The 18,468-nt window shown below is 37.8% G+C and overlaps 1 protein-coding gene across 2 annotated transcripts in view; it reads right to left on the bottom strand.

Annotated features, from left to right (window-relative positions):
- Positions 1-10,073: 10,073 nt before the first annotated feature.
- The window catches only part of ADAMTS5 (ADAM metallopeptidase with thrombospondin type 1 motif 5), a 49,070-nt gene continuing 40,675 nt past the window's right edge, over positions 10,074-18,468 (bottom strand). For both annotated transcript variants that reach the window (XM_047721469.1, XM_047721479.1), the window contains one exon: positions 10,074-16,874. In XM_047721469.1, coding sequence (XP_047577425.1) covers positions 16,307-16,874 — 568 coding nt within the window. In that variant the 3' untranslated portion in view covers positions 10,074-16,306. The remainder of the gene's footprint in view (positions 16,875-18,468) is intronic.

Below are 18,468 nucleotides of genomic sequence, written 5' to 3'. Positions count from 1 at the left end.
AGGTCCTAGAAATCCACAGAGAGTTCCTAAATTGGTATGTAGACAATGTAGACACAATGTAGACCAAACACCAGAATTCTAGATTCATTTTTTTTTTTCTGATTTTTAAAGTTTGTAAGATCTCTGGATTAGCACACTAGGCATGCTTAATAATATAGCTCTTTCCAACTTCCCATTCAAATATACATAATGATATACAGAGTAGCATGATCAGATATGAGAGTCAGATGTGTGGCTGGAAAAGTTGGTTGGGATTTAAATGCTCTGAGTACCCACCATCCATCATTTACTAGATTCCAGAGCCAGACCCTCTAGGGTGAAGAATGGACCTGTAAATACTCTTCAAAGTGTGGAATCCCCACGAATGAGAACCCACTGTGTTTCTGAATGCAACAGCACTATGGAAGTTTGTAGCTCTAGCCTGGTAAATGTAGCCAAAAAGATTTAGTTAAATATCCAGGAAAACATGCTGCTTTCAGTATTTGGCTTTGAACTGACAAAGGGAATTAGTCACCCCCATCTATATCACATGCACAGTGACTCAGAAGCAAGGTAATATGTTTTCAGAGATGGTTCTCAGTTTTGATGACTTGTGTGAGCATACCAGTCACTGTGTGTCAGGTTTCGAATTGAGCCAAGATGGGCCTTTATGACTGAAAATCATTTCTGTGAGAGAAAAAGCACATCAAAGTGCAATCATTTTTCAAGTGGTACACTCGCTTCTAGAGATGTAGCGTCCTTGGCCTTGACTTGAAAGCTGTGGTGTTGAGTCTTTTAGGAGGTGGAAGGTAATGGTTTTAGACAGCAGAAATAAACGAGAACCTCAGGAATCCTTCTGGTTTGGCTGATGGAATCCAGTGGCAAGTACACTGTATATATCTGGAAATGAATAATAGCCTCATGAAAATGTAAGCAGAATTTCATAGTGTGTCTGCCCCTGATCCCCTGATCTTACCTGCTCTTTAACCACAATGCCTGTGACCTTCTCTCTGCCCCCGCCCCCACTCTGTCTCACATTCTTCTTCGTCTTCAAGATACTGTGTTTATGGCTTCTTTTTGGTTTTGACCAAATTTCCAGCTTTTGTACTGCTGGTGATTTCCTTCCAAAATTGTGGTTTAAAAAAAAAAGAGAAAAAGAAAACAAAACCCCATTTTCTCCCCTCTTTAGTCAATTATAATAGCATTAGGGCTATTCTAAACAGTCAAGTTTGAGAATATATATTTTGGCATAAATCTTCCTATACAAGCCTTTATACAACTGTCATTCTTAAAAAAGATTCTTAAAGAAAAAACAAAAACCTAATATCTAGGGGCTCCTGGGTAGCTCAGTCTGTGAAGCATCTGCCTTCAGCTTAGGTCACGATCCCAGGTGCTGGGATAGAGCCCCAAGTTGTGCTCCCTGCTCAGTGGGAAGCCTGATTCTCCCTCTTCCTCTGCCTGCCACTCCCTCTTCTTGTTTGGTGTGTGCTCTCTCTCTCTGTCAAACAAATAAATAAAATCTTGAAAACAAACAAGCAAGCAAGCAAACAAACAAAAAACCCCAATATTTATAGTTAGTGGCTTACATTGAAAACTGATACGGGATTGTCTGTTGTAGTATTGTATTTTTGTATTTTCTAAAGTTTTCATATTTCAAACACTCCCTAGAAACTAAAAATGCTCATTTATAGCCCATACTATTCAAAAATAAATACTATTTGCCCCTAAAATAAAATAGTGTGTTAAAGTACCCCTGAAGGAACAAAACTTTCATTATTCTCAATTCTTTTCACTTGGCAATTCTTTTCACTCGGTTATATGGAAAATATTCTGCTTAGCTCATTCAGAAAAATGTGCAAACCTGGCTTTGGGCACAAGACTAATTTTCTAAAATGGACAGGCCAGGGCTGGTTTCTATACATTTCTTGCTTTCAGTTGCCTGTGGCTAGAAGTAAGACTAACAGTGATTTATAGCAATTGCCTGTCATCAGTCTATGCCATGTTCACCTGCATAATCCAATGATTGTCCTGACGATGCCCAGGCTCCTAACCTACCTGAGATTATTTGGTTCTTAATTTGACAAAATACACACCCAGTGCCAATGTTCCAAGAATGAAGCACTGGCCCCCAGCCCCTGCTGCTCCAACTTCCATAACAGGGAGGAGAAAGCAGTCACAGACATGTTGACTCACATCTTGTTAGAAGGTAAGAAGTAGTCCCCCGAGAGTGTGGATCACACAGGCAGAGTAAGACAAGAGGGGTCCATTAAAGCAGTGTGGTTTTTTGTTTGTTTTACATATTTTATTTATTTGAGAGAGAGCATGATGGGGGGAGGGTCAGTGGGAGAAGCAGACTTTCCTCTGAGCAGAGAGACTGATGCAGGACTCGATCCTGGAGTTCCCTGAGCTGGAGGCACTTAACCAACTGAGCCACCCAGTTGCCCCTAAAGTAGTGTTTTTCAACCTCAATACTACTAACATTTGGGTGGGTAATTCTTTGTCATGGGAGGGGCTATCCTGTACATTGCAGCATCCCTTGATTTTATTCATTAGAAGCCAATAACATCTCCCCTCCCTCTATTGTGACAACCAAAAATATCTCTAAACATTTTCAAATGTTGGGGGATTTCAACATTTGGCGGGGTGGGTAAAATGTCCCCTGAATGAGAACCACAGTGCTTGGGAAAAAGTAAAACTAAGCTTTCACAATGGGCAGCACTGCCTAATGAATGAATGCAAAAAGTATACAGCAATCTATAAGATGAAAGAGAGTAAGACAAATATTTATTAAATATACTTAAAAATAATACACCCACACAGCATACATTGACACTTTTGGAAGACTTTCATGGGGGGATGGGAGGGGTAAAAATGAACCTTCAGAGTTATGATACTTTTGACTCAACTGTGTTTGCAAGAAAAATTAGGGTGTAAGAATAATAGAGATGTTTTTTCTACACCGGTCCTTATTTTGACCAACACACTGGTTTAAAATCCACCCTCCTGGTTATATAAAATAATCATAATTTTTCCTCCTCATGATTAGCCTGTAAACTATTTGAAAACATATGCTATGCTGTTCTAAAGTTCCTTTCCAACTTTTTTCATCATACAAAATAGAACATAGTTTTAAGTTCCTACATCTTTCCCACTTCTTTTCTATAATGGAGTTTCAGTCTGCTGATATAATTCCTAAACTAGGGTTTCCAGGATTAGAATGAAAACTCGAATCAAGTAAAAATGCTTTTGTCTGCAAGAAAAAGAAAATCTAATAAGGACTTAAAACCTTAAAAAAGTTCCCACTGAACAAGAATTTCATAGATGGTTGACTGTTGGCATTGGTTAAACTGCTCAAGGACCCAGCCTCTCCCTGACCATCTGCCCCACCAAGGTTATGTGGACATAGGAAGGAGGGTGGAATGGATGTTAGCATTAGCAGTGTTTGTAACATGCAGAAGAGGAAGAAGATTACTGTGTCGAGTTCTATCAATGCACTTCAAGAGTCTAGATCCTTTCTTGATGACTATATTACATGGATGACACTTCTTTTTTCAGATTTTATTTATTTATTTGACAGAGAGAGAGCACAAACAGGTAGAGCAGCAGGCAGAGGGAGAAGCAGGCGCTCCCTGCTGAGCAAGGAGCCTGATGCAGGCTTCCATCCCAGGATGCTGGGATCATGATCTGAGCTGAAGGGAGATGCTTAACTCACTGAGCCACTCAGGAGTCCCAAATGACATTGTTTTTAAGTGTATTATAGAAACGATTCTACTACAATATGATTTCTTTGTCACCTACGCATGCATCTTCCCGGCTTTACATCTTTGAATCCTGGAACTCTGTGTTGTTTGTTATCATACTCCAATATTATTACAGGCCACATACATAAGTGATCAGTACATATGTTTTTAAAAGTTGTCAGTGTGTACTAAATATGCTCTAAACATAAGAGCGAAATTTTCACTTCCAAGCTGTTTCTTAGAAAATTGTCATTTAGAACATGTTTATTTTTCCTTTTGTTACATTGGAATTACTTGTTTAGCTTCTGAAAGTCCATGAATTCTCTAGATATTATATATAATATTTTGCGTGCATTGCATTTATTAAGCGAACCTCAGATTTAATCAGCTTCTTAAAGTGTTATTTAGTTCAAGAAATTTGAGCTTCTCATATAATATAGATTTGTCCAAAAAAAGGATAAATGGAAGATCAAAGGAAAAGTACTTTGAGAAGGATTATTTTCAGGAAAATAAGACAACCAGAAAGGAATCTTTGTTGGAGATTTCTGTTTCTTCCTATGATCCTAAAGTTACAAACAAACAAAGAAAAACACCTTCAGTGATGGGCCTGGGTTTCATGTCAAATTCTGTCACTGAGCTGACATCCTGGAGACTAGTCAATGGTGAAATTAAAACAACAACAACAACAACAACAACAACAAACAAGAGTTTTAGGAATCTATCTTTATTGGATTATAGACCCAAAATAATGGGCTCCAGAAGCACTTTACTCCAATATTAAAATGGTTTTGTTCTTTCACTAAGAAAAAGATGTGATACATGAGAGTCCTTTCTGAAAGCTCCTTTCTAAAAGTCCTTTCTAAATCCTTTCTAAAAGCTCAACAGTGCACACCTTTTAAAATTTGTGCTCATGGGTTTATATAATCTGACTGGTCCTTGAAGAACTGGTGGGATTAGAAGCGAGGTCCATCACTTTAAAGGATTTGGAACCTGACCATTACATTAAATAGAGTTGTATTAAGTGCTGTTTGTATCACTTAAACGACACATCTACTGAGTCCTCATCCTTTTAAGGTAGAGGGTTTTTACTTGTTCGTGAAATGACTTGTAGGTGATTGAGCAATTTATTATGCTATTATATACATCTGGATTAATACATTCTGGAAAATAAAGATTTATTATGTGTTCAACTCCACATGGACAATTGATATCAAAGTCTTTCTTTACAACATTAAATTTGGTGCCTTCTTAAGTGAGGCACTTGTGGTCCACAGAATGGCGACAATTTTTAGACATGTTGAAATGTTATTTTAGGGAAAGGCATGTGGATTGTGAAACAAAATCAAAACAAAAAAACAATAAAAATCAATTCCTCTTCTTCACCCAACCAGGGAGATTCCCCAGAGTCAGGGCCAGTACAACAATTTAATTACAAGACTGTGTGACTTATTGTCTGTAGCTTGCTTGTTTTATACAAAAATAAATATAAAGAGTAATGATTTCCACTTAATTGTTAACTATTATGCCTTTGCAATTCTAAACAGTGTCATTTCTGAAATGAAAGCCTCCATTTTTATGTGTGTAGAAATGACATGTTAGCGAGAAAAATTAACTTTAAAAGGTTGATTAACCAAACTAGAAAAAGTGGCATATTGTATGATATCAACTTTTGGAAGAATCAAGAAAAGACCTTTGAGTGTGGCCAGTTTACACATGATGGAATTTTTAATTCATTGTGTTAAAACAGAATGTTCTGAGACTTCCAGTTCTCAGCCCTGAGGAACCCTGTAGATTCCACTGGTTCTGTAGAAACACCTGTTCTTGGAACCCAGGACCAACTTGTAAGACAACTGACTATAACTTGGTGAAGATAGCTCTAGATAAAGGCCTGAGATTACATAAAAAGGGAAAGGAGGGGCTGACACTGACCCTCTGACTGTCCCTGCCAAGACACTAGGCATGTGAGTGACCAATCTTGGCCCCTCCACTCCAGGCAGCCACCAGATGCTTCTCACCAAATGACCCCGGGTGACCTGTGGAGCAGACATGTTGTTCAACGGAGCCCTGATTCACAGAATCACGAGGTTCAATAAACCATTGTTTTAAGTCACTAAGTTTTGGGATGACTTGTTAATAGCAATATAGAATCAAAACATCCCTGTTAAATCTTTAACTTATTTGACAAAAACCTCTCTTCTTTTATTTACTGCAACAAATGATTTGTTAGCTGTATTTTGGAAAACATTGTTGCACGTGACAGATTTCCCCATCCATCAGCTCCTGTCCCTTCTCAGCCTGTTTTTGCTTGTTCTTATCACTGTGATTCTCACTCCACAGCCAGCTTTTCACTAACCGGTCCCCAAGTACATATGGATCTCTCATCCACCAGCCCCTGTGACTCCATATCAAAGTTAGCTTAAATGGGGGTCTCATCTTATGCCTTCATGCCAGTTCTACTAACTCAGATACTGTGTTTGTCTTGTGTTTCTCCTTTGTATTGTAGCCCCAGTAACAGGGCCTTAACCCTGTCATTCTGCTTAAGGGTCTCATCAGCTCATCTTTCTGATACTCCATTCTAGATTGGGATCCCTCCTTGTTTTCACCTGCATTTTCATTTTCTGTAGGCACCATAAGAATCGCCACATATTCAGCAGCTTAAAACAACACCAATTTATCATCTCCCAGTTTTATAGATGTGGAGGCTCAGCATGACTCTGGTGAGTCTCTGCTCTGGGTATTACCAGGTTGGAATTACAGTATCACAGGGATATGTCCCTTTCCTGGGGGCTCTGGGGACAAAGCTGATTGCAAGTTTCTTCATGTTGTTGCTCGAATCTCATGTCCGGCCGTTGTAGGACTGATATCCCTGTGTCCTCCCTGGCTGTCAGCTGGGGGCATTCTCAGCTTCTAGATTCTGCATTTCCTTGACTGGTTGATACCTTTCTCCATCTTCAAAGCCAGCAATGGCACAGGGAATCTTTCACATTCTTGGAATTTCTCTGACTTCCCCTTCGGCCGTTCTCTTCTGCTTTTAAGAATTCATGTGATTACTGTAGTCCCCCCGTGAACCCAGAATAATCACCCGATTTTAAGGTTTGTGAATTGGTAACATTAATTCTGTCACAAAATACTTCACATCAGTCTCTGCATTAGTGTTTGATTGAATAAATGAGCAATGGGAATTATAGAGGGATAGCTTTAGTATTCTTCTTTCTACAACTTATCATCTCAGGAATTGAATAAAGATCTGTCTTGTAATCAAGGAACTGAGTTCTTGCTACCACCCAACTACCTTGGCTTCTCTGCTCCCCCGGCCAAAACTGGCCTGCCTTTTGTCCATAAATGTCAGCATGATCTGTTTAAAATATTCCCATTACCATATTGTGCCCACTTACTTCATCTCCACTGGTGGTTTCCCAAAACCCCCGATGATGATTATTTGCCTGGATTGCCATCTCTTCATTCATCCATTCTTTTTCATCCATTCAGCAAGGACTAAGTGAGTACTTATTATATGCCAGGCATCTTCCTAGAAGCTGGTGATATGGCAGTGAAAAGAACAAAAAGAGTCCTCGAATGTGTACATTATGTACGTACATTACGTACACATATAAATGTATGTATCATGATACCAGACATGTGTACGCAATGATTATGTAATGTTATTTCAAGCACTGATAAAGGTGATGAGGAAAAATGAAGGAGGAATGGTTCTATTTGATTTAGGGTGGTTAGGGATGGCCTGTCTGAGAGGTAATATTTAAGCAGAGGCTTGAAGGGAGGGAAGAAACAAGGGTCTCTCTGGGGCAGAATGTTTTAGGCAAAAGGCTCTGGATAGGGTTCATGCTTGGAGGGGAGCACCAGGGTGAGGGAACTAGGAGGGAAAGTCAGGTAGAAGGCAGGAACCGCATCCCTGCAGATTTTGAAGGCCATGAAAATATGACTGTTTCATATTTGGTTAAGATAGGAAGGTGTTGGAGAATTTTTAGCAAAGGAGCTAACTGATCTGACTCATGGCTTTCTGTGATCAGTCTGGCTGCGACATAGGAAACAGGAGGCATTTGCTGTTGCTCAGGGTAGAAAAGGTGGTGGCTTGGACAAGGAGGATAGCCGCAGAGCAACTGTCAAGGAGCTGTTCTTAGTATAACCTGGAGGAAAGGGACCTTTCTTGATTGTTCCTGGGCACTAATATCTCGTCTGGCACGCCAATTGCAGTCACAACTCCAGACACCTCCTCCGGGTTCCACTTGTATAGACCCTTGTGTCTTATCTTCTGCCCAGTCTTACCCAGCTCTAAAGTCTGAGCTCTCATCTTGAAACTGACTAAAACAGTACAATGAAGATTCAAGGAGGGAAAGAAAACAAACACCTTTGAAGAAGCAAAGAGATAGTAAAGAGGCTCAAGAGAAAAGAAGCAACGTAGGTACATTCTTATAATGCCATGGTAGGTACCAGACTTATCTAAAAGATGAGTGGGTTAACAGCTCCCAACACTTTCGTAGATGAAGGATTCATTTAACCTAAAACTAGTTCAGCCCCTGTTTTTGGAATGAGTCTACTTCCAAGTGATTAAGGCATGCACTTTCCTGCCCCCCAGGATTGAGATGCTTTCAGTAATGAATAACAATAACAAAATGTCTGCAATTCCAATTCAAGGCAGACCTTGAGAAGGCTTAAAATAGGGAGACAAGGCACTGTGGGCAGCTAGAAGTGAAAAAAGAATTAAATATTACAGCAAAGTCTATGAATTCATGTCAAATGAGGTCCTGGGGCTGCTTCATAGCTTTCTCCATTTCCAGGAATAGCCCAGGTAGTTGATCGTCCTGAGATTTTATTTTTTTCACCCATGACATGGGCATGGTGGGGGAACAGAGAAAGAGAAGTTATACCCTTTGCTTGTGTCTGCATTTAGACAGGTGATCATTCATTCTGTGGGAAAACATGAGTCTAATTGAACAGCTGAAACAATAAGACATCAAGAAAGATTCCCACAAAATCTAGGAATCATAGATGATTTGGACCTTTCCAGTGTCTGGAGTGCCATTTCTAACCATTTTGCTCACTCTACTCCTAATCTCAAAGCTCCCCTCAGGACCATTTTTTATGTCTTTGACCTTGTCTGAACCAGCTTATTATGAGCTGTGAAGGAGTTTGCAAGGTTAAATACTGATTAAAAAAAAAAAAATTCTTCCCAGCAATTTGCTAGTTTTCTAAATCAAATTCCCTCTTCTCTCTCCCTAAATAACAGTCCTTTGTACACTCTGAGCACTTGCCTCTGTTCTTGCTGCTTTTCTGACTCTCCATAGTTTCCTTGCTGTTTTTACTGGAATTTCAGGACTTCTCTTGCATTTACTCAAGGGGCCCACCACATATTGGGCCATGGAAACACTCCCCAAATTTCTCCCATCTCTCACAGTCTTCCATTCACCACAGAGCCGCTCCCTCAGACTCACAATCCATGCAGACTGAAGACTCTCAGTGCTTCAAGAAGCTAGAAATTGATAAGATATATCTATCATGCTTATCCCAGTACCTGACACTTGGTAACAGCTGGGTCACCATTAACAGTTACTACAACGTGATTGTCATCTGCAATACCACGATCTTAAGACCAACCTCATACCGGTCATGGGGAGAAACACGTGGGGGAAAGTTTGTGAGATGTTTAGCACAGGGTGTGACCCAAAGATATGGCCAACTGATCTTAGCAGTATTATGATGCTGATTAAGTTTCTGCACCATCTTTTAAACGTTTAGGTGTTTAGAACTACTTTTTAAAAATCTATATATCCTACTAAGAAGGGAATTTAAGGTATAAGAATTCTGAAATATTATTTGATATAAAGGAGAAATTCAGTGTTTGCAGTGTAGACCAAATAGTAATGATTTCAGGTTTAGAAGGAATCAATGTCCTTAGGAACCTTAATCCCATAAATTTGTTAGCAAACCAGGATTTCCCTAGTGAATGAATGCCAGTTCTCTTTGAATTTCCATGCATGCATTAGTACTGACTCTTTCGTTTTCTTCGTGGCGTTAAGTTTATCTTTAAAAAAGTAAAAACAAAGCAGGTAGATTAGGGTGCTTGCTCTTCCTAATTTAACACCAGAATTTCAACACCAGAAATACCTTAGGGGGTGACAGTCTGGTAAGAAGAAGTTAAAACAATTAAGTCCAAAGTCCTATAACCAATGTAGAAGTATGAATTATCTATGCCAGATGGGAGAAGAATGGTAGAAATTACAGAGAGCCTAGGGCTTCCTTAAGACCTGGCTTAGTCTTACTGTTGTTACGAGAAAATTAAAAATAAATGGACAATATTTTCCAACTCTAAAACATATTATATGAAGTACATACTTTAACCTAGTTTACAATTAACATTTATTATGCCCACTGAAACCACAAAGCCAATGTTTAATTTTACAGTTTAAAGTCACACATAGGGAAATGCTTTACAAAATAAGATATTGTTCCTCAATGAAAAATATTACAGTATAGGTCCCAAATGACTCAGTTCAAGTGGTTTACCTGAATAACAGAGCTGTTGTGGAATGTAGGCTACAAGACACAGTAATGCTTTCAATAGTTGATTCAGGTTCAAAATTTGCCAAAGCTGAAGAGACATTTTAAATAAGACCCGTCTTAGTTTTCCAAGATTTTTGGTTTTCAACTACATGACATTTATGGAAAAACACCATTACTTCTGAAAAAATTGAAGATAGTAAGCAGCTGACATTTTACTGTTTATATACAACAACATGTCAATCTTTAATATTTTACTCTACCTTGAAAGCATGTTTCATGATTTAAAAAATGTCAGTTGTACCCACTTAGGTAGATCACCTGTCTTTACTCCCAGACTATAATACAGAAATCAAATATTTGTGCCACTGGTTACATCAAATAAATACATTTCTGCAATCTGTTAATTACCTGCAGTCTATTTAAAAAACATGTGTATGATTTCTGCTCATACATCATACTAAAATGTAATCAGTATTTGTCAACTCCTTACATGTAAGTCATGCCTGAGCGTGTAATTCAATAACACCATCCAGACACAATGTAGTTTTCTTAATCAAAAATCTAGTCTTACAAAGTCACACACAACATGATCTCCTATTCTATTCTCCTATTCTCCTATACTCAGTCTGGGTTTAAGGGCTTCTAATATGCTGTGCATTGCTGAATGAAAGACTAAGAAGTTGTAACCAAGGGTTTACCATGGATGTAAAATATCACAAAGCTAAAAAATTCAGGCTAAATACACAAGTTTGTGTATAGGAAACAAATTTGTTTGTTTGAAAGGCAGGTTTGAAAGGAACACCAATGGTTAGTAAGTGGTGTTAACACCACTCTTCTGAAGGTCTGTTCCTCTAGCCTGACACTCTTCTAGTTTTGACATCACCTTAAACATCCTTGATGTACCTGTAGTTTATGTCACTGAACCCTGCTGATCAGATGGACCCTCAGATGCAATTCCCCAAACACTGAGTATCAAGTTGTGCTTTGCCTTAACCCAAAACTTAGAGTTCTCTTTTCAAATTGAAAAATCATGTAGAATAAAATAGTAACTCAGATGTACCACACTTGACAGTTGATCGCTGAAGATATTAGCACCTTGATAAAAATTACAATTGTTCGTTGGATGTGCTAAAAGAAAATGGAAAAAAAAATAAAAAGAATGCTTCTTTATTTACAAATCACAGTTCTCCTCACAGTGTTAGACTTTGGATTACTCTGATGTGGCCAAGTCTTAGACGATGGGCCATTTGGTTTCTCATTTGACCTCTGGCAGTCCACATGGACCAGTTGGTGGAGCTCCAGGATCAGAACCACAGGTAGCCAACTTATTGCTAAAGTGCTACTAGATTAGGAAGGTGCAACTAACTGGGTTAACTAATATGTACATTTCAGTCTTAATCTCTTTTAAAATCAACAGCTTCTAACAACATATGCTTTTATTTTTTCCCACAAAATCTGCATTGAGAATTATGGTATCATTGTACCAGAAAGACATTTGGCAGATCGGATACTTTTGTGATCTGAACATCATGTATATTTCCATTTTTGTCTCACTAATGCAATAAATTCTTATTTCGATATGTTCCCATATGTTAAAGGACTAGATGATTACACATTATAGACTGTTATGTTTCGTGATCCTATAACTTGAGAAGTTATTTCTCTAGTTAATGCTGGCAGGAAGACTATTAGGAAGATTGGTTTTTCAGTACACTAATTAGCTAACTTGATCTACCTGTTTGACAGTCTAAAACTACAGGTTGTTGGCAAATAAGAAAAATGATAGAGAAAATATACCAGTTCCTTGTTTATGTGTCTAAGTGATAGATCACCTGGACCCTGACCTTGGTTCTATGATAGCTTCTGTACTCATGGTTATTCTTAACTTCGAAATCTTAAAAAATATCATGGATTTTTATTGCCTCAAGTTTAATTATAAATAGATTAGTAATATTCACCAATCATCAGCCGTAAACTATTAACAAAATTTGGCCATTATTAAATTCAATCTTATTTCACAAAAGAAGTGAACTCTAAGTCATACACGAGTTCTGGACTTCACTGAATCTGGTTGCCATGCTCACCTAAACTATTACAATGACCTTGTTACTAAGGAAGGAGTCAAGGGGGAAAATGTTGGAACCAGAGATTGAGCTAGTCAGCTGTATATCCAAGGGTGTTTTGCTTTATTGTTGTGACCAGACTGAAATCCTAGTCAGAGGCAAGCTGATGTGATCAAAGTTGTCCCTCCTTCCCCAAGTCCTATTTGCACTCCATGAGATTCCTTAGTAGTAGTACAAAGTCACACTCTATCAGTGGAGACCCCATATTTGTAGAAATATCCATGACTACTAATATTTGAAAAACTTAAATTCAATTTGTTTACTCTCACTATCGAATCTTACCAATACTAGAGACCAAATGATTTTCACGTTTAAGGAGTATTTTGGAAGCAGCAAAGGATAAAATTTGGTTTAATTATCATCAATGTCTCTCAGAGGTTGTGTGTACACAAATTTCATGGAATACCTCAACAGCTCCTTGTCCAAGTTTATCAGTAGGAAATGAATGGACCTGGTTCTCATTTGTGTCTTGGCTTCTGTGGAAGCTTCCAGGCTATCTATACCTCAAGTTTAGAACTGAGACCTTAGTTGGTTGAATAAGATTTTTCTTATCTGTGACTTGAAAAAATTAGTATTAACGAAACCCAAAAGAGCTATTAATGTCACTACAAGTAATGAACGCTACTAGTCAAGAAAGATTAAATTTAAAACTTCCTTAGAGAGGAAAACTAGAATATTAGAATAAGGATACTTGGGGAATATATACATATATGCCTGTTTCACGCAGAAAGCCTTCTGTAAAAAAATACAAAAGCAACCAGTGCTGTATATTATGTAAACTCACAAAGTGTACTTTATACACAAACATGAAGCATAAATTAAAAGTAGGACAACAGCAAAACATTTTAAATATAGAATTTGCACATATTTTTGTTAAATAAGAATAAATACTTTTGTCACACAAATTCACATACCAGTCGCAAAAACAATAAATTACTTTTTTTTTTCAGTGCTGCAACTTTATTTTTGTTTGTGATTAATCCCTTAATTCTTAGTTTAATGGGATAAAACTGTTTCCACAGGAAGGCAAAGGAAGTTGAATTGACTGAATTGATTCAAATAATGCCCTTAAACTTTTAACAAGGCAGGGCTTAATTTGGCCTTTTCTGTTCTGGAAGAAAGAAATGCGGTTTTCTTCTGTGCTCCCTTTATTCAGTGAAACTTAATCTGAAGTGTTTAGTTTTGTGGGATTAGATTCTTACTAACCTGAGCATTTTCAGACAAACATTTTTTTTCCCCCCAGGGAAGGAGCCTCAGCCTCACAAATCACAGACTCCTTTTTCACGATGCAAGTCTGGAAAGGTAAAATGCATAGTCCAACATCCAACTGGTCTGAACTAGATTTCATGACGGAGGATTTTCCCTTACCATTCCTTATATCTACTGAACACTCCATTTTTTTGAATTTCAGTCTCCAGTCTGTATCGTTTTTCTCAGGAGTTTAGATAGACATACATTCCTCAGTCAATCTAATGATACTCATATGAAAAAACTAAAGAAAACTCCTTAAAAGCATAGAATAGTGGTTTATTCCTTTTAAGCTCTCTTGGATCGTTTCATTGAGAAGTATAAAACTTCATTATATGGGGTAAAAATAAATGATAAACCATGCTAAAAAAACCTCTATGAATACAGCATAGAGAAGCAGAGTAGGACACAAGCGTGTTTGCCCTTCTATTACTTCTTAATGTTGCCATGAACATAACCACAAAAGATAAAAATGAACTTTGTCAGGATTGAGTTAATTGATTAAAATTATTTTGAAATTGGGAAAAAGTAATGTTGGCCTTTTACTAATTCTCTCACAATAGTCAAATGGTGTGATGTAAACATTTTTTTCTGACTGATTTGGATAGCTTTGTTACCTCTCCCTGATATCTGCTGAACTCCATCAAATGTTTGGAGGCTAAAAGTTCTATATGGGCCTCACTTTTCTAATTAATAATTTATTAAGAATAAATGACCAAGTCTAAAGCAAAGAGAGTCTATGAAAAGCCAAAGGATGATTATCAGTTTTGTAAAACAATTATTTGTTTTACCAAATAATTTCCTAAGAAAATATTTAAAACAGTGAGACATCCATTCTTCACACCCACTGAAATGAATGTGATATAGCTAGATCAATTACATAATTCTTTTATATTAAAAATATCTTCTAATAAAAATAAACTCTTGTGAGCTTAAGGGAACTCAAACAATGGTCCCTTAACACCTTTATATGCAAACCTTTAATAGTAGGCACATTTGGTACGATTATTATAAAATTTTATAACAAACAATTGGCTTTGTAATATTTCATAAAGAAAAAGAAATCCCAATGAAATTGAACACCTTGGATTTTCTGAGTTATGAGGTGCAGGGGTGCAGTTTACTGCTTAAAAAAATATTTTTATGCATATGATTGTAAAACTTTTCCATATCTAACATCCAAACTTAACAACCTACCTAGACAGACTATGGAAATAGAAGCAACAAACTTCTCAAAAATCATCACGTTTCATCACTCAAACACTTATGGGTACAACCAAATGCTTTCCAATTGGGAAAAATCTTAAGTACGGTATCAGTATCCTTGGATTTAAAAAGAAAATGCAAGGAATTATTGCCTGTACGGTGTGGAAACAGTCTTATTAATATTAACCACTTTTTTTTTTTTTTTTTTTTAAGCAAGAGCCACATTAATGATCACCACTTCTAGATGTGGCTAACTACAAAGTGATCTTTAATACTCCTCTCAAACTAAGTCAGCAAGAAGTACAAAACACTGAAGGTCTTACAGAACCCTTGAACAAACAGACAAGCGAAAACAAACACATTTTAAAGGCTTGCTGGTAAGAGGTATACCAGTGTTGAAGGTGTCAGATGTGAATAGAAAACTCTGCAGTGTGTTTTGCATGAATATTACACAATATAAGGTATCAGATGAAAGCTTCTGAATGGGGAAGATGGTGTGAAAATACAAACGACCATGGTGAAATATGCTCTTTTTTTCCCTTTTAAATTCTAACACAAGAAAACTAGTTTTTAGAGTGAGAAACTAGTTTTCAGACTCTTGAATACTCATAACACACACACACACACACAAACACGATTACTACTTCCTAATTATGCATCAGTTTGGCTGCCTGGAAAAATGCAGGCAGTTGAAAGTTTAAGAAAATGGACTCGGTATGTATTTAAAGGACTAGATACACTGAGATCCTTTTTCTGTTGAGAATTTCTCAGAAGATGCTTGCTGTCAAAATGGTTTTTGACTAAAATTTGATCTCCTATAGTCTGAAAGTATGTGAAATCTTATTAAAACAGCAGCAAGTTCTTAATTTCCAGTAAAACATCTACAGCTCTTTCTGGAAACTAGGAGTTGAAATAGCTGCAGACCTACTTTGGTCAAACATTTTTTATAGAAATATATATATGTATGTGTGTGGGGGGGTACACACACACACACATGCGCGCGCACACACATTTTTTTTTTTTTTATAGAACCAAGTGATATAAAGTGACATACCAAGGGAGAATGTATTTACAAACAGTAAAAATAAGCTATGGTGTATTGTGGATGATAATGATTATGATGCCTTTGAAGACATTCTAGAAGAGGTAGGTGACAAGGGGGAGACTGTTGTTCCACCATCTTCAAATGTCCCCTGATTCTACATTCATCAGTGTTTTTCTCATTCTTGTAGCCCAGGGGATGTTCGATAACTCCCAAGTGTTTCTAGATTCCAAGGTCACCACTGTTCACATGAAACAGTGCACATCTTCCTTTGGTCACCAAGAGCAGATTCTGCCCATAATTAGACTCCTGTTGACAATGCCATCGAAGCGTGACTTTCTGTGTGTTAGGTAGACCTCTTTTCACCACGACTGATCACCACCATTGGCCAGGACTGATCCGTGATGAAACATCCAGTTATCTCTGCGGAAGATCATCACCACAGGCTAACATTTCTTGAGCAAACATTGCTTAAATGCCGAAGGCCTCTGAGAGAGAAGACATCCCTTTGCTAACTTGCGGTTTGCATCCTGGCACTGCACCGTTCTGGTGTGCCAGCCCGTGTCACAGGTTCTAGAACAGGCGAGCCACGGGCCTGTCACCCACTGCAGTTGTGGAGTGGGCGAGCCCACTTTATTGCTCCCATGGCTGGTGACAGAGTTGACTTTTTGGGTGGACTTTTTGGGAACAAAAAAACTGTAACGGACATCTAATGCTTTAGTTGGATCAGTTGCAAGAATCTGCACTATGAGAATTTCCTTCGTAGCTGAGTAGCCCATCCCATGCAAAAAGTCATCCCTGTGGCTCCAACCGCTGTAGTTCATGACGGTTCCATTGATGTCGATGATGGTTTCTGAGGTGGAGATCATGTACTTCCCATTGATAAGGTACTCACCATTTTTCTTCTTCAGGGCTAAGTAGGCAGTGAATCGAGTCTGGTCTTTGGCTTTGAACTGTCGGACTTTTATGTGGGTTGCCCCTTCTGGGATCCTCACCACATCAGTGTAACCCTTACTGGAAGCAAAAATGTCCCCAGAGGAGAGAAGTGGAGAGAAAAAGAGAGGAAAGAGGGAGAGGGAGAAAAGGAAAAAAATAAGTAAACACTTAATAAATCGACAAACAAATCAAAGTTCTCTGAAAATCGTACCTTAACGCAAAGTTTTAACGTAGTTAAGAATTCATTTAAAATTGGCTTCAAAGATTAGCTTTCTTATAACAAAATAAAATTAAAATTAGACTATGATATTGTATACATTTTTATTACGATGTTCAAAATTAGGATGATGTTAGCAACCTTTGTTTTAAAAATGTGCACCCACTTCATTTAAAGATTTACAAAAACATTTTACATCCTTATCAAATCAAATAGGATACATGTAGACACAAACAAAAATCTGCCCTCACTCTCACAGAAAGTTTTAAATTAATGTGTCTCAAACTCATTTGCATATTTAAATCATGTGGAGAGCTTTTAAACATTTTAATCCCCAGACCCCAGGCCAATTAAACCCCATCTGTCGGGATGGGCATAGGCAGCAGGACATTGGGAGTCCTTCCAAATGAGCAGAGCAGTTGGGGAACCATGGGTTTCACTGTTGAACTAGAGACAGAGTGGAAGCTCTGCTTCTATTTCAACTAGAACACTGGATTTCTTGAGCAGAAAACAAATGAAATATAAAATTCTCTAAGTGTGTAACCATAACTTACTAGTATCATCAAAAGAAAAAATATAAAGAACCTTTAATGCCATAGCAAATTTCCTCGGATACTTTGTGTCCATGAACACTATGATAGATTGAGTGAGGTTTTATGATGGGTGACAAATAAAGTAGGTCTCTAATGAGCCATCATCTGCTCAGGAAAATGGGCAAAGGCATCAATATCTCTAGCATCCGTAGCTTTGGAAGAAGGCTAGGACAGAAATGCCAATTAAGTGCCAAGGGACTATACCAGTAAGGAGTCATTTGTGAAACTCTTTGCCTCTATAAGTGATTTTATAATGAGGTCACCCCATGTTTTGCTTTCTTACTTATTTGAATATAAAGAAATAAATTGTGAAGTTTGATGTGTATGAAATTTAATTAACTGCCACTAAATTCTTATTCAGGTTTGGAGGTGATAGGGCAACTGATTCATACCCTGAAAATCCAAGTATTATTTCCCCTGCCCAGGCATTCCCCCTGAATTAGAGGGGAGGCTCCTCCAGAGGGAAGCCTGCTGTCTACTGGGCATCTGATGGACAGGGACTGATGGCTACACAGGGGTCGGAGTTTCCTACTGCTGGGAAGAAAGAAATTACAATACTGATCTTGCTTATCCATTCAACGTGACTCATTATTTTTAGCTTTGTAATACAGTTTAGTTTAGGATTTGTTACAGGACTTATTTATTTATTTGAAATATCTAATAGCAAGAGATCATATGCAAACCTACAGTAGCTTCGAACAAAACCAGGAGGGATGTTGGAGAGAATATCTCATCTTAACATAGAAAACATACAAAGTGTAGGTATATATATTAAACATATAAAGTGTTTGAACAAGTGCACTCTAAAACCAGTGGCCGTGTTAGGCTCTAAAGCCATGACCCCTTACTCGTAGTTTACTCC

This window comes from Lutra lutra, chromosome 1 (genome assembly GCF_902655055.1).
Source record: "Lutra lutra chromosome 1, mLutLut1.2, whole genome shotgun sequence".
NCBI classification, from domain to species: Eukaryota; Metazoa; Chordata; class Mammalia; order Carnivora; family Mustelidae; genus Lutra; species Lutra lutra.
This window is presented reverse-complemented; position numbering and strand designations above follow the sequence as displayed.